This window comes from Schistocerca nitens, chromosome 2 (assembly GCF_023898315.1).
Source record: "Schistocerca nitens isolate TAMUIC-IGC-003100 chromosome 2, iqSchNite1.1, whole genome shotgun sequence".
NCBI lineage: Eukaryota > Metazoa > Arthropoda > Insecta > Orthoptera > Acrididae > Schistocerca > Schistocerca nitens.
The window spans coordinates 891,719,155-891,743,678 of NC_064615.1; the positions used below are offsets into that span (position 1 = coordinate 891,719,155).

Consider the following 24,524-nt stretch of genomic DNA (forward strand, 5'->3'; position numbering starts at 1 on the left):
AGATTCCAATGATTGATAGGGAATGTCTTCGGAGACCAACTGTATGGTGTCAGCGATAGAAAAACCGAAAGCTTGAAAGGCATCCAGGCCAAAAAGGTTAGCGGAGCTCGCATCACTGACAACAATAAACGTAATAGGCCGAGTGACTGATTTGGAAACTGCCGCGCCCGTATCAGCTTGCAGTTGTAACCGGTGCGACCGAACTGGCACCTCGATAAAGAGTTTGTGTGCCGATGCTTCGGGAGCCTGGCCCGATGAAACTTCCTGAATGTCAACGTCCATGTCCTCTGTACCTGCTTCCTTCGATTCTTTTGAGGCTGAGCAGCAAACTTTAGCAATGTGACCTTTTTTATTACATTTGCGACAAACGGCCCAACGCTGGGGGCACTCTGACCGGTCATGATGTATATAGCACGACGCACAGGATGGCAACAGGGGCCGGCGGCTGGAATTCTGTTTACGTGCCGTGCGGGAGCGGCCGTAACGGCCGGATTGTACCGTTCGCACGTTGTCCACCCCGGACACAGTGGACGCGGCCGCACCGCCCTGAACCGCCACGACGTCACACCACGCTTCCAGCTGTTGACCTGCTGCGTGAGAGACTTCATACGATTGAGCAATGGACAGGACTTCCTCGAGGGAAGGGTCTTCTAACTGCAGGGCCCGTTGCCGGACCTCCCTATCAGGGGCCGAACGAACAATGACGTCGCGTACCATAACATGGGTATACGACTCTCGCGACTGCTCCGTGACAAAATGACACTTGTGACTAAGACCGTGCAGGGTAGCGGCCCACGCCTGGTAAGACTGATGGGGCTGTTTCTTGCATTGATAGAACTCGACCCTAGCCGCCACAACATGCGTGCGACGGCGATAATATGAAGACAGCAATGAACACAATGCGTCAAAAGACAAGGACGAGGGTTCCTGCAACGGTGCTAGCTGCCGCAAAACTTGATACAGTGAGGGAGATATCCAAGACAAGAAGAGAGCACGACATACCTCCGCATTGGCAACATGAAACGCCTGGAAATGCTGCCGAAGGCGATGTTCATATGTGTCCCAATCCTCCGCCGTCTCGTCATACGGGGGAAAGGGAGGAGGGAACTGCGCCGGAGCAGACAGTGCGGAGAGCAACGCTGGAAGCACTTGTTTCATGGTGGCCATGAGCTCCGTCTGCTGCGCAACCAAAACCCACACCAAATAATCCATGCCGTGGAGAAGCTGCGAAACCGGAACAACAACGCAACACGTGAAAGAACGACCCTACTCGTTGCCAATTGTGTAGTAACACTGTTCACGTTTACGTCGCACTTCACTTAGCGTAGACCGGGACTGTGTCCTAGGCATGCCTGATGTTAACTGACTGTGCACGGCCCGTTCTGCCGTTGTTGTTGTTATGCCGGCTGAGGTCGCATCCTAATTCTCGCGTGCCCTCTGGTGGACGGGACTCTACTTGCAGCAACTACCGTCCGTGATGCGCCGTGCCAATGTGCGCCTCCCGCGATCTTTCTGGTGGCTACTGCATACTATCCTCGCCTGATGATTACAGAACCATTGTTTGTCCACATTCCAACATAATGATAAGATTATCACACTACATACTGAGAAGATACTATAGAATATACAGTATATCAGCAATGTGTATGCTTACATTTCATGGTCAATCATGGTGAAATAAATATATATATAAAATTACTAATTGCTACAAACCTCAAGATGGTCTGGATCATCTCCTGCATGGCAATTTCTCACACAGCTATGTCCACAAACAAGCCTGTCTTCACATGGAAATGGACAATGCACTTTTTGAATATCTTGAAAACAAAGTTTCTTAGTTTTGTGACTACATGGTTCCAGTACAGCTTCCACTACTTCCTGACACTGGTACACACTAGCATTGACATGACAAGCTAAGGTCTTTACATGTGTACAAGGAAGCACCTTCTCCATAGGCATCTTACAATCTCCACAATCTTGGAAACATTTCTTAAGACACTTGTGGCCCAACGGACATTGCTGCGGAATCCTGAATAACAAATAAAACTGGAATAACTGAAAATCATAATCATAATGAGTACTTGCCATGATTCCCCTTATAAATAGGTGCCAACATCAATGTATTTGAGATAGAGTAATTTCAATACTTTTTCGGAAAAACACAGCTAATCTGTATCTGTGAGCAATAAAAATACATCCCAGAAATACAATGAATGAGCTACTTAAAATATTGCAGTGCAATTTTGCGAAGAACAGAATGAATATATCTTTACCATCAAAAGGCAACAGACTGTACATCATTTAGTTTCTTCCTTACATTTGTCTGTATGACATCTTAAAATTTTGGCTTGTCTTTGAGACACATGAATGTACACAAACGTAAGTGGAGAAAGAAACACACCCACACACACACACACGCACAGAGAGAGAGAGGGAGAGGGAGAGAGAGAGAGAGAGAGAGAGAGAGAGAGAGAGAGAGAGAGAGAGAGGGGGGGGGGGGGGCTTTGACACCCTCTAGGAAGCTCACAAAAATATTCAGAACACAAAGAGATCTGACAATTTAACTCAATCATGATATTTTGATACATTTCTGAGTAAATGCTGTGGCTGGCATTGATCGGAATACAATCTCTCACTATTACTACAGGCAAGGAAAAATTCATTCCATCACCTATAACTGTTACTGAAAAGATGGGGTTGTCAGGTTCGGTAGATGCTGCTATGGAATACCTCAGACCAGACATTTCAAGTAACTTCCATAATATGAATTTGATCCTCACTACCCCAGCAGAAATAATGTCCATCATAAAATCTTTAAAATCATAAACATCTATTAGGTATGATGAAATATCAACAAAAGTTAATTAAAGATTTGATTCTGAGCTAAGTAACATATTAAGCTATCTGTGTAATGAGTCGTTTATCAGTGGAATATTTCCTGAATAGTTGAAATATGCTGAAGTTAAGCCACTGTTTAAGAAGGGAGATAAAGAAATAGCATCAAATTTCTGTCCAATTTCACTGTTGAAAGCATTCTCAAAAATTTTAGAAAAAGTAATGTACAATCGGCTTTCTAACCATCTTATCTCAAATAACATACTGCCAAAGTCACAGTTTGGATTTATAAAGGGTTCTGATATTGAGAAGGCTATCGACACTTACAATGAAAATGTGCTTAATTCATCAGACAAAAAATTGCAGGCAACTGGTATATTTTGTGACCTGTCAAAGGCATTTGACTGTGTAAATCACAATATCATTTAAATAAATTATAATATTGTAGAGTAACAAGAAATGCTGAAAAAAGGTTCAAATCTTATATCTCTGGCAGGAAACAAAGGGTGTTATTAGGAAAGAGACATGTATCAAGCTATCAGGCATCATCCAACTGGGATCTAATTACATGTGGGGTCCCACAAGGTTCCATTTTGGGGCCCTTACTTTTTCTTGTGTATATTAATGACCTTTCATCAATAACATTACCAGATGCCAAGTTCACTTTGTTTGCCGATGATACAAACATTACAATAAATAGCAAATCAAGTGTAGTCTTAGCAAGATCAGCTAATAAAATATTTGTGGACATTAATCACTGGTTCCTAGCCAATTCTTTGTTACTAAACTTTGAAAAACACACTATATGCAGTTCTGAACTTGTAAGGGGTGTCCCACGAGTATATGCCTAACATACGATGACAAGAAGATAGAAGTGGACAGTGTTAAATTCTTGGGATAACAGCTTGATAATAATTTCAACTGGGAGGAACACACTACAGAACTGCTGAAGCGTCTTAACAAATCTCTATTTGCAATGCTAATTATCAGACATAGGGGATATAAAAATGAAAAAGCTGGCATACTGTGCTTACTCCATTCCACAATGTCATATGGGATTATTTTTTGGGGTAATTCATCAAGCCAAGCTAAAGGGTTCCAGGCACAAAAACGTGCAGTAAGAGTTATATGTGGTGTGAACTCAAGAACATCCTGCAGAAGCCTGTTTAGGGAACTAGGGATACTAACCACTGCTTCCCAATATATTTATTACTTAATGAAATTTGTCATTAAAAATATATCACTTTTTCAAACCAACAGCCCAATTCATACAATCAATAATAGAAATAAGAATAATCTTCACAAGGATTTAAAGTCACTTAGTCTTGTACAAAAAGGTGTGCATTACTCAGGAACACACATTTTCAATAACTTTGCAAAAGCCATAAAAAGCTTAACAACCAATGAAATTCAGTTTAAGAGAAGCCTAAAAGATTTATTGGTGGCCAACTCCTTCTACTCCATTGATGAATTTCTCAGTAAATCCAACTGATTTGTGTGTATATCTTCTGCACAATTTCAGTGCAGTAATGTGTTCATTGTAAATGTGTGTATGTGTGTGTGTGTGTAAGTACAATCTAACTTCTGCACCATTTCAGTGCAGTAATGTGTTCATTGTAAATAAGTATTATAGTAGTTGTATTACATGTTTATTACCTTATAAATAAATAAAAAAACTTTATTTTAAATTCAGTGCATTAGTATTTGTAAAATGACTCTTTCATAAAGTGTTAATTAAAAAATGGCTATCATTCCACTTGGAACCTGTGGAATGGCACATTAGCTTATTTGTTTTAGTTGTAAATATTTGTCATGTATTGTTGTTTTTCTGACATGTTCTACATCCTGGAGGACCTCCTCACTATGGATCAATTGGAATGAAAGTAAATCTAATCTAATCTAATCTAATACTTCACACAGTGACATATGACTGTAAATACCTTGCAATGTTCACACAATCTTACCTCCAGCTACAAGAAGGTGGTAATGGAAACCTTGGATAAATATTATACCTACTGCTGTTTTTTTATCAGCTCTTTGTGACTGTATTGAGGACTGAGGATTTCTTGGTAGGGAGGAAATACCATGTTATCTCAGATGTAGAAGTAATTTCAGGAGTGCCCCAGAAAAGTGTGTTGGAACCCTTGTTGTTTATGTTATATGGCAAATAACATTAAGAGTGACATCAGACTCTTTCAGATGTTGCACTTACCTATAATATAGTATTGTCTGATAAGATAGCATGGTGCAAAGAATAGAAAGTTGTTTTAACCCTTTCCCCACAGTGTCATGAAAGCAGATGAAAAACCTGTGTGTGATGCCTTAACAGATACATTTTAAATTGAAAAGTGAACCCGTATATATACAGGCATAGCACCTGATGTGTAGCAGCTGCCATCCATTTATATAAGAGTACAGCAGTGAAAGGGTTAAATGTTCAGAAAAGCAAATTTTGCACTTCACTATACACAAAAACATACTATCCAATGATTACAGTACCAATGAGTCACAAATAGAATGAGTCAACTCATACAAATACCTGGTCTACAAAGCAGAGTGCATATAAAACATCTGCTATCCTACAATATTGCTGAAGTGTATGGGACTCATACCAAATAAGACTAACAGATAATATTGAACAATTTCAAAGAAGGGCAGCACAGAAGATCATGTGTTTATTTGACCCACACTAAGATACTGAAAACCATGAGACTTGAAGATCTACACCAGTAGCAGTCAAACTGGTCCCTACTGCCCATTAGCAGGTGTTCCAGCTTTCATGGTGGGTGTTAGGAGGTTAAAGATATCTTCATTAGGTTTTCATAAAATTCTGACACAATGTATTTCATAAGTAAATATTATTATACGCTTTCACTTGCGGCAACTCTACTTTATAAATTTTATTACATGAAGTTACTTTCTTAGTTTATAAATGGCCATTACTGTAGAAATAGTGGGTGGTTTAAAAATTTTATTACTAACAGAGATACAAAAGTGGGCGGTAGGTACAAAATGTTGACTACCCCCTGTATACACAAAGTATCCTGCAAAAGTGTACATACAAATATTCAAGATGCTATATTACATAAGGAATCCGGGAACACCAATGTTCCACCCATGCGTGGCACCTCTAGCCCTTTAACTGCTCTGGACGTGTTAACGCGCATGCCTTTGTACCTGTCCCTGTGTGCTCTAAATGTGTTTACGCGCGCCACCAGTCCTACCTGGTACTCTGGACGTGTCTACGGGTAGACATACTCAGAGTACCAGGTAGAAGGACTGGTGGTGGGCGTAAACACGTTCAGAGCACACAGGGACAGGTACAAAGGCACATGCATTAACACGTCCAGAGCAGTTAAAGGGCTAGGGACCGCAAAGAGAAAATTAGACTAATGACAGTATCCACAGAGGCATTTAAGCAATCATTCTTCTCATACTGCCTGTGTGAATAGAACAGAAGATACCTTAATAAATGATACAATGAGCAGTACCCTTCGTCATGCACCTCACATTAGTTTCAAAAATATAGAGGTGGATTCTCAAGAATGGTTGTCCCTGGAAAAAAGTTTCAGGCTGTAAAATAAGGCATGATTCGAAAGACAATTTTTCTTCCAAAATGGAAGTCAAAAGAGCTATAATATTTCCCAGATGATTATACCTATACTGTTTCCATCACATTCTACTTGCTGTTCTTACTTCATGACCCAAAATGTGTAAATAAAATTTTTGTATTATTCTGATGCCTGATTTCCTTAGATAAATATATACACTAACAAGGTGAGGTCCTGAAGGGTGGGATTGACTTTTAGAACCCATTTATATGATGATGAAGGTTAGTGTCTCAGGTATCACATCCTACAGCCATTTACCAAAGTGGACCACTGTTTGCGAGCAATAGATGAAAATGGATTTTTTGTGATCCTTTAGAACCTTAAATTGAGTAGTGCTGTCCAGAGTGGTAGGGTAGAGTAGTGAATAAGCTGCATTCCAGACATGTTGATAGTTGTGGGTTTGAAACCCCAACATGTGCCTCAAAATTTTTATTTCTCTATCTTTGTCAAAATGACTTTGATCATTATTTATATTTAGGTAACTGGTTTAAATATAATTTGCTTAATACTAATCCTCTGCTGTGTCATTTTACTCATTGTATTGACTTTTTTATTCGCTTCTATTTTTTCTGCGTATCACTTTTTTTAAATTCGGAATCTTTGTGTGTGCTCTTTTAATTATTTTTATGTATTACCGTATTTACTCGAATCGAAGCCGCACTTTTTTTTCCGGTTTTTGTAATCCAAAAAACCGCCTGCGGCTTAGAATCGAGTGCAAAGCAAGCGGGAGTTCTGAAAAATGTTGGTGGGTGCCGCCACAACTAACTTCTGCCGTCGAATACATGTAGCGCCACACAGGCATGCTTTGTAGGCACAAAGATACATACTGGCACCAAAATCTCTGCGTCAGTAAATAAATTTAAAAAAAATGTGGAAGACGAGCCTTTTTCCTCCGCCCAGAGTTTCGACCACTGCATTTTGGTACATTATCCAACGAAGTAAATACAAATTCTGTATTGTTGATCTTCGAATGTAGCAGCATTTCAATGTACTACGAAAATCTGACTGGCAAGACTGTTTGGGATGTTTGTCAATACGGCCAACTCTACGTTCTGAATTTTTTCCTACCTGTGACAAGAGATGGTTGCTAATAGGAGCTTTTATGAATTGTGAATCACATGTAGTATTCTCTTCGCCATAAGATTAATACGAATATAAACATTTAGACATGTATTGTTTCGTGTTTGCTACTATCTCATTTAAATCCTGTCTGCCTAATAAACTACGAAACTAGAGTGAGACAACAGCAAACGGGGAAGAATATACATATCATGTCATGTTTATATTCGTATTATTCTTATGCCTGATAGTGATACAGTCAGAAATGAAGCACGGCAACTGACTAGATTTTTAAATCTAAGATGACTAATTTCTGTGCAGAATGTAATGAACTAAAGAGGTGCCTGCAAAGATTTTGGAACGGAGAAAAATTTTCACTAAAATTTCGTTCAGATCATCATGTATCATACGCAGTCTGTTATTCGGTTCTTGTTGATCATTATCAAAGAAAGCAGTAGTGTAACAACAAATGTTTCGCTATTGAGACGACTCCTCTCTATTTTTTATTTGTAAGCGGCGGTAGCGCGCACAAAAGCAAGCCACGCCGCGAGCGGCGACAGGCCGTAAACACGCACTATCAGAATGCGACAAACAATGCTTGACACAGTGCAGTAATGCATTTTCAGCTTGGAGTGACGTAAACACCTATAATAAAGAGAACGGCACTTATCAGATCAAAGAAAAATAAGCAATCAATTCAAACCAGACGAAGCACGTGAAAAAGGAAGGATATCCGTATAAATACGGACGGAGCGCGTGACGCGTAGCAATGGCTACCTGGTAAACCGTAACTGCTAAGCTTACGACTCCAACCAAACTACTGCAGCTGTATCGTCATTCATTCGACCTAAATTGTGTCTCATATTACAACTAGACGAACTTTGTTTCGATTTGGAGGTGCGACCTAAAACTTTTCTCTCCCCTTGAATTTCGAGTCTCAAATTTCAGGTGCGGCTTAGATTCGGGAAAAATTTTTTTCCTTGATTTCGAGTCTCATTTTTCAGGTGCAGCTTAGATTTGAGTGCGGCTTAGATTCGAGTAAATACGGTAACTTAAATTTAATTTTTTCCATTTTGTATTATATTTTTGTCCGGGTTACAGGATTCATTATTCCTATTATTAATTTTCCTTGAATTTCATTATATTTATAATCCTTTCTTTCGTTTAATAGTTATCTACATTTTTTGGTCCATAGTGCAACTAGAATTTATGTTTATTTAAATATTGTGATGCATAACTAAAAATAACAAAATTCTTCATCCGTGTGACCATATTACCCATAGTTGCTTTATTACAATATTGAAGGTGCTTTGCAACTACAAGGAAATGCTTAATAATAATTAATATCACATGCACCAAGATTCTAAGAGAAAAGAATGATAGGAAGAAAAACTGAGAGCACGTAATGAAGTAAGTGTATTTCTTTATTAACAGAAATCAGTACAGGATTAAAAATAAAAAAACTACATTTAAACCAATTAACTGAATAAAAACAACGATGAAAACCATTTTGATAAAGATTTAACAACTGAAGCACCTGACGGGATTCAAACTCACAACCTTCAGCACGCCAGGAATATATGTTAATCCCTATGCTACTCTGGATAAAACTATTACATTTAAGATATCAGTGAAATTATTTTTAGTCCATTACTCACATACAATGATACACTTTGGTGAATAGCTGCAAGATGTTATATATGGGACACTAACCTACACCACTGTATACAGGGTGAAGTGATTGGCACCCACAATGTCAAATGAGATTAAGACGCAAAGAGTGGCTCAGTAAACTTTCACAGTGAAGTACTCGATGATATTTATATTGGATCTACAGCCAGAATATAACATCATCTTGACACAATATTTCGGCAGTCCACCTAGTCACCATCTTCAGGTGAGTAAGCCATCACACTAACTTTCCGGAACTCAAACTGCATCAGTAGCTATTTTGGATACCTCCAGTAGGTCAACCATGCATGCACGAATGTAACTGTCCTCTAGTGCAATGCACGAGAGCGTACCAGTAGTGAAGACTCACTGAAACAGTAAATCAATATCAAACACTGTTAACACCTTTTGATGACTGAATCAAAGATGGTTATTTTTAAAGTCAAACAAAACAGTGTTCCATCTGTTACTTAAATGATACCCCTTATCTCTCCTTATAATATTGTCAGATAGCAGGATTCCAAAAGCTTCTTGCACTACACAGTCCCAATAACACAATGCAGGGGCAACCTCTTATGTCTCATCATACAACATTCTATATCCTTTGGTAAGACAATGTTCCCAACAACAGATTTTTCTGGAAGAAACAAATGTGTGTGACGAAGGTGCCCCACGTATCGATCCTGGACCGTATGAATCATTTGTCCAACATAGACTTTCCTGCAATTGCAGGGGATTATGTAGACAACACACTTCCTCAAAGCCAATCATTCTTCACTGAGCCAAGCAGCACTCTAGTCTTAGCTGGCGGATGAAATACACTTTTAATATCAAATCTCTTTGAAATTCTTCTTTTTTTGAGGGTATGCTTCCTGCGAAAGGTAGTAATGCCACTGATTTACTTGTATCTTTTGAAAGTTGCCATAAAGGTCCAGTCTGTAGAGCATGATGGATCTGATTCAGTATAACCATTCTGCTTGGACACTGCTTTAGATGATCCAGATGTTGTGTCAAACTATCCGCATCTGAAATGGCATAAGCTCTTTTTACCAATGTATAGGACCCCTTTGCATTGGTACAGCAGATCACAACTTGATGCATAAAGATATCAGTCCATATGTGTGGGCGTACGATAAACACTGTGTCCTAATTTCCCATCATCCCTCCTGTAGACCAAGATATATAAAAATGGAAGTTTTCCATCCTTTTCAACTTCTATCATGAATTTAATATTGGGTTGCAGATACTAAAATGATCTGGGAACGATAAAGAGCATGCCTCCCATGTGGCTACACAATAAACGTATTGTCGACATATCTCCAAACACAAGTTGGTTTTAACAACACTGTCTTCAGTGATGTGTCCTCAAAATCTCCAATAACAAACTGATGGCTATGGGGGATAATGGACTCCGCATAGCCACTCCATCTGCTTGTTAAAAATATTTGTCATTAGATAAAAAGTATGTTGATGTCAACACATACACACAAAGCTTTGTTGCTTCTTAGTCAAATATTTCACCAATTAGCTGCAAAGAATCTTCAAGAGAAACTCTGGTAAAAAGTGACACAACATGAAAACTAATGAGCAAGTCCATGGGACTGTGACACAAAAACTTCAAACACTGAATAAAAACTACAGAATTGGAATTATAATGTTTGCATTTTCCGATACTGGGAATGAGAATGGATGCTAAATACTTGGCTAAGTTGTTAGTAGGAGCACCCAAATTGCTGAAATTAGGCGAAAGAGGAAACCCTTGCCTGTGTAACGTAGGCAAACCATATAATCTCAGCAGGATTACAGCACCAGGTTGAAGTTTTTTAAGAACATAGTCGGATAATGAATTCTTCTTCAAAAGTGAAAGCATCTTGCATTTTATACATTAAGCTGGATTGTTCTGTTATCTTCAGTATGTCAAGTCTGCAAGTAAAAGATCCATTTTTCCCAAATAATAATTCTGTGGTTACTTGGGGAAAATGGATCTTTTACTAAAAGACTCAGCGTACCTAAGATTACAGAACAATCCAGCTGAATGTATAACATGCAAGACGCTTTCACTTTTGAAGAAGAGTTCATTATATGATGATGCTCTTAAAAACTTTGACCTGGTGCTGCAGTCCCACCAAGATTATACAGTTTGCCTAAGTCACAGAAGCAAGGGGTTTCTCTGTGCCCATCGTTGCAATTTGGGGCTCCTCCTTACAACTTGGCCAAGTACACTTGTGTCCAAAATTATAGTAACAAATGGAAATTTTGCAAGGCTGCATTTATTTTGCCACAACACAGTATCAACAGGTAAAGTAGAAACAGTGTAAAGAATACAGAGTGTAAACAACTGCACATTCTGACAAGCTAATGTGGTCAGTATGGGGTTTAACCATCTCTAAAAGCAATATCGGCTTGACAACAATTGGGCACCCTGTGAATGCTGTCATCAATCTCATGTTGAAGCAATAATGCCCATTCTTCCCGCAGAACTGCACGCAAGTCTTAGAGAATGGTTAGTGGAAGCTGATGTGATGCATTCCATCTCCCCAGTGCATCCCAGACATGCTCTATGGTGTTCAAATCAGAAGAGCGAGCAGGCCACGCCATGCATGCAACATCTTCCATCTTCAAGAAAACATCAACGACCCGTGCTCTACGAGGTTGTGCATTATTGTCCATCAATAAGAAGTCTGTGACCACAGCATGTTGCAACACTGCACATGAGGTTCCACGATCTCATCACAATACCTTGCAGCAGTTAAAGCTACCAGATTCACCCATACAAGTTGATGAAGAGGTGTTTGAGTGGTCATCATAATCCCTGACCACACCTTTAAGGATACTCCTCAATATCAGTCTCTTTCAGCAATGTTTGGGTCTCAAAATCATGTTCCACATTCTCTTCAGATGTGACTCCATCGAGAATCACTCTCTAGATGAAATTGGGACTCATTTGTGAAAAGAACATTGGCCCACTGTTTGACCGTACAGGTAGCATTTTGATGACTCCACTCTAGATGTTCCCTTCTGTGAAGACACATCAGTGTACAAATACAGCAAGTCCCCAACAATAAAGGCCATCTGCCAAAGCCTTCTATACACAATTGCCTTGATACAACACATTCAGTGGATGCTGCAAGGTCAGATGCCAGTAGCCATGCAGTACTAAGGCGGTACTGTCGTGTCCTTGCAGCCAAAGAACGGTCCTCCCTTTCTGATGCCATGTCTGTTGGCCATGCCCTGGTCTTCAGGATAGAGTTTTGGTCTCTCACATCATTTTGCGACTATTCTGTTCCCATTCTTCCTATGGCCCTCCACCATAGAGAGGCTGGTAGGCATCTTCTCTGTGCCATACTGCACTGTCTGTGACTGTATACACAGCAATTGTGAATGCAGGACTACCAGACAAACTCTACCCTGTTTGATGGGTTCCCTGACATCGTCATTGGCATGGTTGTCCACTGACCGGAATGTCATCTTCGATTCAGAACACGATCGTACTGACACCTGTTGATAGTCTGCATGATTATATTGTGAATTAGACACAGTATGAGGAAACTGCTTTTTTGCTTTCATTTCGGACATCAGTGTATTTAGCATCCATTCTCAGTCCCTATGTTGGAAAATGTGAACATCTTATTTCCAATTCTCTGGTTTTTATTTAACATTTGAAGTCTTTGTGTCCCAATCCCACAGGTTTTCTAGTTACTTCTGATGTTGTGTCACTTTTACCAGAGTTCCTCTTCAATATTCTTTGCAGTTTTTGGTGAAAAATTGGACAAAGAAACAACTAAGCTTCATCGCCATGTGTTGACATCAAGATACTTTTTATTTAATGGCAAATATTTTTAACAAATGGATGGAGTGGCTATGAGGAGTGCATCATCCTCATAGTCACCAGTTTGTTTATGGAAGATTTTGAGGACATGTCACTGAAGACGGTGTTTTTAAAACCAACTTGCTTTTGGAGATATGTTGATGATACACTTACGGTATAGCCACATGGAAGGTACGCTCTGGATCGTTTCCTAGATATTTTTAACTGTCTGCATCCCAATATTAAGTTCACGATGGAAGTTGAAAAGAAGGGAAAACTTCCATTTTTGGATATCTTGGTCTACAGGAGGGATGATAGGACATTAGGATATAGTGTTTATCATTAGCCCACACATACAGACCAATATCTTCATGCATCTAACAATGGTAAAAGAGCTTAAGCTATCTCAGATGCAGACAGTTTGACACAGGAGCTGGATAATCTAAAAGCAGTGTTCAAGCAGAATGGTTATATTGACAATCAAGATCCATCATTCTCCACAGATTGGACCTTCTCAGGAACTAACAAAAGATACAAGCAAATCGGTGACATTCCTACCTTTCACAGGAAGCATAAATTCAAAAATTAGAAAATTTTCGAAGAGATTTGATATTAAAAGTATATTCTGTCCGCCAGCTATAGACTAGAGTGCTGCTTGGCTCAGTGATGATTTGGGTTTGAGGAAGCCCAGTGTCTACAAAATTCCCTGCCACTGTTGGAAAGCCTATATTGGACAAACAATTTGTATGGTCCAGGGTCGATGTGTGGAGCACCACCACTACACACATTTATTTCAGCCAGAAAAATATGCTGTTGCAGAACGTTGTCTTACCAAAGGACATAAAATTTTGTATGATGAGACACAAGTGGTTGCCCCTGCATTGCATTATTGGGACTGTCTAGTAAAAGAAACTATTGAAATCCAGCTGTCTGGCAACATTGTAAACAGAGACAAGTGGTATCCTTTAAGTAGTAAGTGTTAGAGCCCTGTTCTGTTTGGCATTAGAAAACAACAGTATTAGATACAGTCATCAAAAGGTGTCAACAGTGTTTAATATTGATTTATCGTTTCTGTGAGTTTTCACTACTGGTGTGCTGTTGTGGTCTGTGCAAGAGGGCAGTTACATTTGCACATGTGGAGTGGACCTACAGATAGTGTCTAAAGGAGCCAATGGTGCGGTCCAATTTCAGTTCTGCCGAGTTAGTGCGATGGCTTACTATCCTGAAAATGGCAGCCAGGTGTACTGACAAAATATTGTGTCCAGATCACATTATGTTCTGGCTGGAGACCCCATGTGACTATCAGGACAAAAAGTGTTTATTCTCCACAACATGATCGCTGTTCATTCTATGTTTTATGTAATTATTCCTTGGCTTTGTCTTTCGATCTTTTATTGAGCTGTGTGTATACTTGTACGCTTTATTATTAAATGGTGCCACTAAAGTGAACATACTTAAATCGCAACATTTTGGTGCCCTGACATAACCTCTGACATTAAGTGCCGCTTTGTACAGTCACACTTTGAATGTCAAACATGAAACAACTGTGCTGTGCACCTTCCGCATACAGACTGTAATTTTGCAATGCCACAAACTGTTGATCTGTCTACAAGTGCACTAATTAACTATACCATGGTAAAAACCACCACCATTCTGGCAGAAAAACCCAGTATTGTGGTTTACACAACTTGACAGCCAGTTTGTGACACCTAACAGAGCTGCTGATGAAACTAAGTACAGTTAAGTTTCTGCTTCATTGAGTGATGATATGGCTACGGAAGTATAGGACATTTAGACTTTACTGCAATGCAACGGCTCTCCTTCACAGCTGCTATTCTGCCTGCAGACTCTATCAAGTAACACCCTTAATGGGGACATTCTACAGTACATCTGGCTTTCGCGCCCAATACCAGCAGTGCAGAAGATACTTATACTATTTGCCGGTGATCCTGAAGCACTTACGAGGTGTGGCTAGAAAAAAAACGGACTAGTACTGGTGAAGCAATAAAACGAATGCAATAAGGCTGAAAGTCGCGTGGCCTGTCACGTGACTCTCGCTCCGCCTACTGCTCGAGTTTCATCTGCCTCCTGCACTCAGTCTGCCCGTGGTGTCTGCTTTAAGTAGTTGACGTTTTGTCTGTGCGTCGGAAAATGTTGAGTGTACAGAAAGAACAGCGTGTTAACATCAAATTTTGTTTCAAACTAGGAAAATCTGCAAGTGAAACGTTTGTAATGTTACAATAAGTGTACGGCGATGATTGTTTATCGCGAACACAAGTGTTTGAGTGGTTTAAACGATTTAAAGATGGCCGCGAAGACACCAGTGATGACACTCGCACTGGCAGACCATTGTCAGCAAAAACTGATGCAAACATTGAAAAAATCGGTAAACTTGTTCGACAAGATCGCCGTTTAACAATCAGAGCAGTGTCTGAGTTAACAGGAGTTGACAAGGATTACCGATTTACCGATTTTTTCAATGTTTGCATCAGTTTTTGCTGACAATGGTCTGCCAGTGCGAGTGTCATCACTGGTGTCTTCGCGGCCATCTTTAAATCGTTTAAACCACTCAAACACTTGTGTTCGCGATAAACAATCATCGCCGTACACTTGTTGTAACATTACAAACGTTTCACTTGCAGATTTTCCTAGTTTGAAACAAAATTTGATGTTAACACGCTGTTCTTTCTGTACACTCAACATTTTCCGACGCACAGACAAAACGTCAACTACTTAAAACAGACGCCACAGGCAGACTGAGTGCAGGAGGCAGATGAAACCCGAGCAGTAGGCGGAGCGAGAGTCACGTGACAGGCCACGCGACTTTCAGCCTTATTGCATTCGTTTTATTGTTTCACCAGTACTAGTCCGGTTTTTTTTCTAGCCACACCTCATACACAAACTGTACACCGTTTCGCAGAGATGTATCAGTCCACATATAAAGCAGCCATTTGGCCAAAGTCAGACAATAATCTCACACTATCGCAAGTGCAAATTGCTGAATGTACTGTGCAAGTCACTGCTGTGCAAAAACAGTGTTCATCGCCAGTCACAGTGCCACCACTCGCTGAGGGAATGCGATTGATTGCCTTCAGCCTCAAAAGTTTGTTGGTACTACAAACAGTTTGGCTTAATGTGTGCAAACACAGTCCCCCTTGTGAGGCTCTTCCACTGCGCTTAGGTGAAGCTGACCCCTGTGATTACTCGAAATGCGAGTAACTCGGGCACTTAATTCTAGGTAGTTGGCACTGCACTCATGCTTAAGGGCAGCACTGGCTGATCATACAGCTACCACAGCACAGATAATAGGGCTTGTGAACCCAGATGTATCTTTATTACTGGGACAATGGACATGCACACCTGTAGCCCTGTCTTTTGGTAATGCCGCAGCATTGACATGCATGGCTCGACTGGTGCCGTCAGAGTATCATTTGGAACATGGAATGGCACATCGTGGTCTTCAGCAATGAAAGAAGATTCTGTCTGCACACAAGAGATTGTCACTTGCATGTACGGTGCAGACCTGTTGAGCACTGCCTCATAGAGTGCATTCGTCCAAGACACGCTGGCCCCACCTCAGGGCTTATGGTCTGGGGTGCAATAAGCTATAACTTTCATTTCTTGAGAGGACAAAAACCAGCAGTCATTACATGCAGAACATTGTTAGATCCATTCTTGCAAAGGTAATGCGATGTGTTTTTCTGACAGGATAATGCTCGCCCACACACTGTCTGTGAAACTCTACATACTCTGCAAGATGTGCGGCAACTTCCCTGACCAACACAATCTCCAGACTTGTCTCCAGTCGAGGATGTATGGGATATCATGGGATGACAAGTGACTCATGAGACTCATCACCCAACAACTTTACAGAAGTAAGTGAACAAGGTGAGCAAGTGTGGTGTAGCATATCTCAACGTAGTATTTGCCGTTTGTATGATCGACTGGATGCAAGTGTCAGTGCCTGCATTGCTGCCCTTGGAGGATACACCATGTACTAATACAGGTGTTTCGGCATGGGTTGATAGCTGGTATCTCAGAACCACTTGTGCTATCTGTAAATGTAATTATTTCATGTATTCCTCATGCACTGTTGCAACAATAAATCTTGAGTTAATTGGAAACCTCTAAAAGGTGTACTATTTTTTCTGGCAGTTTATATAAAGACTATGTTAAAAAACTATTATTTACAAAAATTGGCGGCAGCTCAACTCACTTTTACTGCATCTATTTAACTGAAAAAGAGATGTGACAGTACTCAGACATTTCAATATCAATTTCCTAACACAGGTTAGTGGGAAGACAGACATGGAAAATTTGACATACACCTACATCATCCCAGTGGTCAATTTTCCCTGCAGTGTAACTTCAAATTGAAGCACCGTAATTGACTACATTTTTATAAATCAAGAGAAATTGGGCAGCATCATCATTAGTAAAATACTGAATGGACTCTTTGGTCTTGATGGTGAGAAATACACTATTAATAAAATGAATATTTGTGAGAATAAAACTGAGTCCAATAGAAGATAGCCAGACCTATAATGATAAAATGATTAAGGCCTTTTACTCACGCCTCCAAAATATGTACTGGAAGTCACATCTGTTCTGAAACAGATGTAAATTCGAAATGTAATGTTTATTTGAAATCGCATCAATATCCAAAGTGTCATGAAAAAAGGAAGTTTACAAGAATTGGCCTAAAAGAACACAAAAAGGCATGGATCCTAAAGTACTGTAAAATATTAAGTAAAGTATTCAAACTGTCAAAAAATTTATATTTTAGCTGCACTATCAACCACTTCTGTAATAAAATTCAAACCATCTGGGACATAATAGGGAGTGAGACAGGTATCAACTGTGCCAGTAAATCCAAAGATTTTGTTTTAAATGTTGTTGATAAACATAATCAAACAAGAGGTAATTGCAAAACCTTCTATGACCCTTCCATAAGTGCTCTTGAGCAAATAATGTGCAATGGCTCTCTAGAAAGTGCCATGGAATACAGAAACACAGTTTTCTGAATCCTGTGAGTTTAGTGTACGCTCCACAATCAGAAATGAGTTAAAGAAAACCACTGCATCTCTTAAAAAGTAAAGGACCATCAGGTGTAGATAACATTTCCAGTAAACTGCTATAAGTCTGCTCTGATTTATTATCCAAAGTTTTTGCCCACATACATTTATAAGGGTGTCTCCCAGATGGAATGAAGCTTGCTATAGTGAAGCCACTCCACAAAATGGCAGACACAACACACGTCACAAACTATCATCCCATCTCTCGAAGACAGGAAATAGAAAATAGTTCTCAAAGAGGGGAGCAAATCAGGTGAGGAGATAAAGTCTGACTGGGGCACTATACTCTATAGAACCCCCAGTGAGCTGTTCTTGGCCCACTTGTTTCTCACATGCATAAATGACCTGCGTTAGTCACATGAAACATGCAAGTTCATCGTGTTTGCTGATGGTACTGTCACTGTGATAAACAACAAGTAATCCATCAATCTGGATCAGTGCTTCACAACCTTTCTCAGACCATTACCCCTGAACACAATCAGATATTAGCTAGTACCTCACCCCTCTAAACTTCAGAATTTTCATTGAACACTTACTTTCAAAATGTAGGTGTTCTATTAAACCATGAACTAATGAGTCAATGAGACAACTGGAACTGCTTATTTCTAACTACGAAGTAATTCTCAGCGCAATGTGAGTGCTACCCACATGTCCTTCTCAGAGAAGGAAATAACTGCATTGAGGGTAGAAAATTGTTAGAAAAAATGCTTCCTTTGCACCACTCCTCTCAGTAGCAACACTTCCTTCACCTAGATCCTGCACTACCACTTAAAATCAACCAAGTTTAAATTCTACACCCTACTCCATTTATAAAGCACTTGATTGCTCCACTTGTTACTGCTGAACAGAAAGAAACTGGAAGACTCCAGGCTGCCAGTGCTTTGTGTCTGACCACTGTCACTAATAATAATAATAATAATAAAAGTAATGATAGTAAATATTACAACGTTCTAACAACTTACAGTGTGAGTGTGAATCTGGGTTGTTTCGGTTTATTCCTCCAAACCACCTTCCATTTCTTTATGAGATGACTTACTTGGGATTTTCAGCCTCTCTACTTTACTGGATAGCCAGCTGCTGGAAACTCTCGACTTCTTTTCCATTGAATAACGCTAGGTACAGGAACTTTTAAGTCTCTTTCTACTTATGAAATAAGTAGACATAAAAACTTTGCTTTTCGTCAGTCAACGATGTATTTGACTCAAGCACAATAAAATTCTCACTTTTAACATAAATATGTAACTTCCAGTAAGTCTCTTGTACAGTCGAACATCAGAAACAAATTAATTTACATTTAAAAGAAAGTCGACTTATATACCGTGACTTTTCTTAATGTGAATCATAAAATGAGTCTTGCCTATAACAAGGCTGAGTCAAGAGTCTACAAGAGTACTTTTTCACCTGTTCTTGTTTTAATAACAATAGTCAATGACACAAAAAGCACAGAGCTGCTTATAAACTCCATGGTTCTTCCTTACACATGCACTAAAACCTCTATTGATTGCACAACAGGTACTTGTCGGTGCCGTTCAACTGCCACGTCTACTTCCTTTCCACGACTGATTTTAAACCTGCACACACAAATATGTGATGCACAGTAGGTAGGATTCTACCATCCCACACTCAAATCTAGAATATCGTGTGTTCGAGACAGTAGAAGGCTGAGTGGTTCTAGAATTTACACAGAAATTCTCGAATCACTACACTATCAACAACACAGAAAAGACATTTTCATAAGATATTCAAGCATACATGAGGTATATGTCTCAATTTCACTGTCAAAGATGCACAGTACAAAGTAAGTGTGTAATGGGTTTACTGTATGAGGAAGATGATGTTCACACATTCATTTCACAAGCTGTAATCTCCACCATATTGCGTCACAAGTTAATGCTAGTTCTAACGTTTTTCGGACAACATGAGACAGTGTGGTACTGGGGTGCAAGACTCTCACGTCTCTCGCAGTTGACTTATGTATTGTGTGCAGCCAATTCTCTTCTCTGGGTAGTCAACTATGTCGAGCTCCCAAAAGGTTCTTCTCCAAAGTCTATAGAGGATTACAGGAATTTATTATGCTACTTCTCTATTCTTAAAATAATCTGTGTACTTGTGGAAAACTTTCAGTTCATTCTTGGTATATTTTCATCTCTCAACACAAAGCAACATTCACTCTTTTTCACATAAGTAATTAAACTCTGGCAAGCCAACTGTTGTCTTTAAGCAACAGACTTGTTAAAACATAAGTTCAATATCATAGTAACAATCGAATAATTTATGGACATCACATGTTTCCTGCCTCATGCAGAGCTAAGACGTGAAGCAAAATAAAAGTCTTTAGTCTCAAGCGAGTCCAATACATGAATGTGCATAGAAATCTATATTCAATTGTTCATTAGAGTTTTTTACAACTAACACACCAAAGAATACTACATAATTATTCCTTGGGTTTTCATCACGTCTTTTGTGGTGCTGGCGGCAAACACTTGTCATCGTCAGTGACTTGCCCCTCTTACAGTCTTCTAATAACAAACTTCCGACCTGTACATAAAAACAGGTGGATCGGTAGAAACGTTCTCACGTGCTCCAGTCCTGAATCCCTGAACCTTACACCAATAACCTGAAAACACCGCAACTACCCTCCCGACCTGGTACAGAAGCAAATAGCTAGAGCCACTTCCTCATTCCCTCAAACCCAGAACCTCCCACAGAAGAACCCCAAAAGTGCCCCACTTGTGACAGGATACTTTCCAGGACTGGATCAGACTCTGAATGTGGCTCTCCAGCAGGGATACGACTTCTTCAAATCCTGCCCTGAAATGAGATCCACCCTTCATGAAATCCTCCCCACCCCACCAAGACTGTCTTTCCGCTGTCCACCTAACCTTCGTAACCTCTTGGTTCATCCCTATGAAATCCCCAAACCACCTCTCCTACCCTCTGGCTCCTACCCTTGTAACCACCCCCGGTGTAAGACCTGTCCCATGCACCCTCCCACCACCACCTACTCCAGTCCTGCAACCCGGAAGGTGTACACGATCAAAGGCAGAGCCACGTGAGAAAGCACCAATGTGATTTACCAACTGACATGTCTACACTGAAGCTTTCTATGTGGGAATGACCAGTAACAAACTGTCCACTCACATGAACGGACACAGGCAGACAGTGTTTGTTGGTAATGAGGATCACCCTGTGGCTAAACATGCCTTGGTGCATGGCCAGCACATCTTGGCACAGTGTTACACCATCTGGGTTATCTGGATACTTCCCACTGACACCAACCTATCAGAACTCCGGAGATGGGAACTTGCCCTTCAATATATTCTCTCTTCCTGTTACCCACCAGGCCTCAACCTCCGCTAATTTCAAGTTGTCGCCGCTCATACCTCACCTATCATTCAACATCTTCACCTCTGTACTTCCGCCTTGACTGACATCTCTGCCCAACCTCTTTGCATTTACATATGTCTGCCTGTGTGTGTATATGTGCGGATGGATATGTGTGTGTGTGCGCGAGTGTATACCTGTCCTTTTTTCCCCCTAAGGTAAGTCTTTCCACTGCCAGGATTGGAATGACTCCTTACCCTCTCCCTTAAAACCCACATCCTTTCGACTTTCCCTCTTTCCTGACAAAGCAACCTTGGGTTGCGAAAGCTTGAAATTTGTGTGTGTGTTTTTTATTGTTTTTATTGTCTCTATCAATATACCAATGCTTTCGCTTGGTAAGTTACAGCTTCTTTGTTTTTAGATATATTTTTCCCACTTGGAATGTTTCCCTCTATTATATAAATATACATTTGAGAGTGACAAAAAAATAACGATGCAGAACCGTCACATATCAACAATGTAATATGTGCTTCTACTCAGATGTACATATATCTTTATTCCCCTACATCCCTTGGCAGTTCTGACATCACTTCAGGTATCTAATTCGCAATTCTCCTGTTTGTGTTCTCACCTTCACCTTTGAAGCCCTAGAAGAAAAATCTTAGCAACACCTATGGAACAGCAAATGGTGAAGAATTAGTTACACTTGTCTGTGAGGGTTGTCTGAAAGGTGAGATGTGCGACTAGTGCTAGTCATGCTTGTACTTACTTTACCCACCCCTTCCAAAAGTGATACAAACCCTCCTATTTACGTTACATCTCACAAAAGTTATAAAATATTCTATAAAAATAGAAAATTAGACAATACAATCAAATAGTTGTTTAGTTAATCACTTTACACTATATTTTATACACACAAAAAATATTCTGTTTAGTTTATGTCGATATCACTCTGCTTGAATAGTACCATGATATTATCTTTATAGTAGTACTATATTCTATTCATTTCATTCCATGTTTAGAGATTACTGTTTATCTGTGATTCCCTTAAATTGGTCTCAATCTTGTAGTCATATCCGGTTTCATATACTCTAAACTTATAGGATAGTTTAAGAATTCAAGAACAGATTACAGAATAGTTTAAGATTTGAAGGGAATTCGGTGCAGGAAAAATAGTATAGAAGAAACACTGAAAATAACTTGGGATCTGATGGTCATCACTCCGCCCGTAAACACAGAATGTTAACATCCCTGGAAGACAGATGTGACTCTGCCTGGATACCATGGATCTGACATTAACCTCACTCGATTACTTACGGACCAATACTTCTCCTTAAATTTTGTATGAAAGCCTCCCCACAACAAAACAATTACCACTTTGCTAGGAAACACAACATTAGGTAAAGTTATTCTACTTTCTACTTTGTCATGGACAAGTTTTAATTCTTTGCACAAGTCATCCATAACCTTGCAAGCATCATGAAGTTCAGACAAAGCAACCGTTGAAATGTTTCTGGAGATTTTACTCTCGGTAACTTCTCGATCTTTAATTAATTCAAATGGTTCCGCCAAACTACTTACATTTATAATGTCCAAGTTGGCTATTTTTCCTTTAAAACTTCATCCTATATTATCTATTCGCGAACTAACAACATGTGTAGTAACACTTGGGATTTTCGATTGAATAATTGACATTACTTCCTTAGGTCGATCTGTGCTCTCCTTCGAAGTATTCATTTCTAGTCTTACAGAATTAAATTTAACATCACATGTATTTTTACAAAATTTTAATTTTTCACTAAACTCAGATTATATATTATTACATTTATCTTCAATGTCAAATTCTAATGTTTTAGTAAAATCTTTAAGTTGCTCATCCTGTCTCTGGTTAAATTCAGTAAATAGTTGATTAACGTGAGTATTCAAAGAACTAGTGACTTCACTCTTTAAATCTAACTTCAGATTTTCTACCTTATTATTTAAAGAGTCAAATTTAATCTTTAACAAAACTATATTTGCTGCTTGACTGTTCAAGGTTTCACTTTGAGCATCTAATTTTTCACTAAGAGTGGCTGGATCAGCCTTCTGGTCATCCAACTTAGCACTTTGGTCATCTAACCTAGCATTTAACTGAGTACTTACTGAGTCTAACTTTAGACTTTGTCCTTTGATTAAATTTGAAACTTCAGTCCAGTCTGGCATGTCCCTATTCACTGTCATGGCCATGGCTGGTCCTGAAGTTTGTTGCTTTTCTTGATCCATAATTTTATTTATCTTAGACCTAGTAATCATCTAAAAGAAAATTCACCACCGAGTACAATAACTATAATAACAGTTTATAATTCAACTGTCCCCTCCACTTTTGCCAAATAATTATTGGTTTTTGCTCACCCGGCATAGAGTTCTAGCTGAGTTAGTGAGCGAATGTGTAATCAGTGCCGGTGGACAGCACTGGTGCCGGTGGCATCGCATGTTGGTTTCAGCGTTGTCGTCGGCGAGCAGACACGGAGTCAGCACCGGTGAGCAGCAGCTGATGCAGTCGGCGTCGGTAGCTAATTACTGGGTCGGCATCAGTGCGATGTACGTGTGTGAAGACTGCTTACTCTCCACACCCAATCTTCTTAGTCGAAAAGTTGAGGTCTTCTCTCCAGTTTTCTCCACAATTACTTTCTCATGTCTTTTACTGCACTGCACTCGCAACTTTCTTCTATTGGTTTGTTGGACTCAAGACGATTACTGGAAACAGTTATCGTATCTTGTTATGCATAGTTGCTATGGTAACGCCTAATATCTTCTTTCCATTTCTGTCTTTAAATTCCCATTTTCTTTGGATCTTGTCACCTAGGTCGCCACGTTCTAATGTTTTTTGGACAACAGAAAATAATATCTTTTTATTTCTGTAATCTGTTGATCACATACATGAACTTTAGTGTCAACGTACTCTTCTTAGACATATAAATATCTTCGTCGTCTCACTCGTATCTCAAGCTTTAGAAATAATTAAGTATATTGAGACATAAGAGTTGGTTTCAAAACCATATGAAAATATGAACATGCGCCTTGACTTCTCCAAGTTCAAGACATGAATGAGCATAGAAATCTATTTTCAATTGCTCATAAGTCTTTTTTACAATTAACACA

General features: G+C 39.6%; 1 protein-coding gene across 1 annotated transcript in view; it reads right to left on the reverse strand.

Annotated features, from left to right (window-relative positions):
- Window positions 1-24,524, reverse strand: part of LOC126235420 (NFX1-type zinc finger-containing protein 1-like) — a 362,382-nt gene that overhangs the window by 232,438 nt on the left and 105,420 nt on the right. The window contains exon 5 of the mRNA XM_049944143.1: window positions 1,714-2,029. Within this exon, the coding sequence (XP_049800100.1) occupies window positions 1,714-2,029 (316 nt within the window). The remainder of the gene's footprint in view (window positions 1-1,713; window positions 2,030-24,524) is intronic.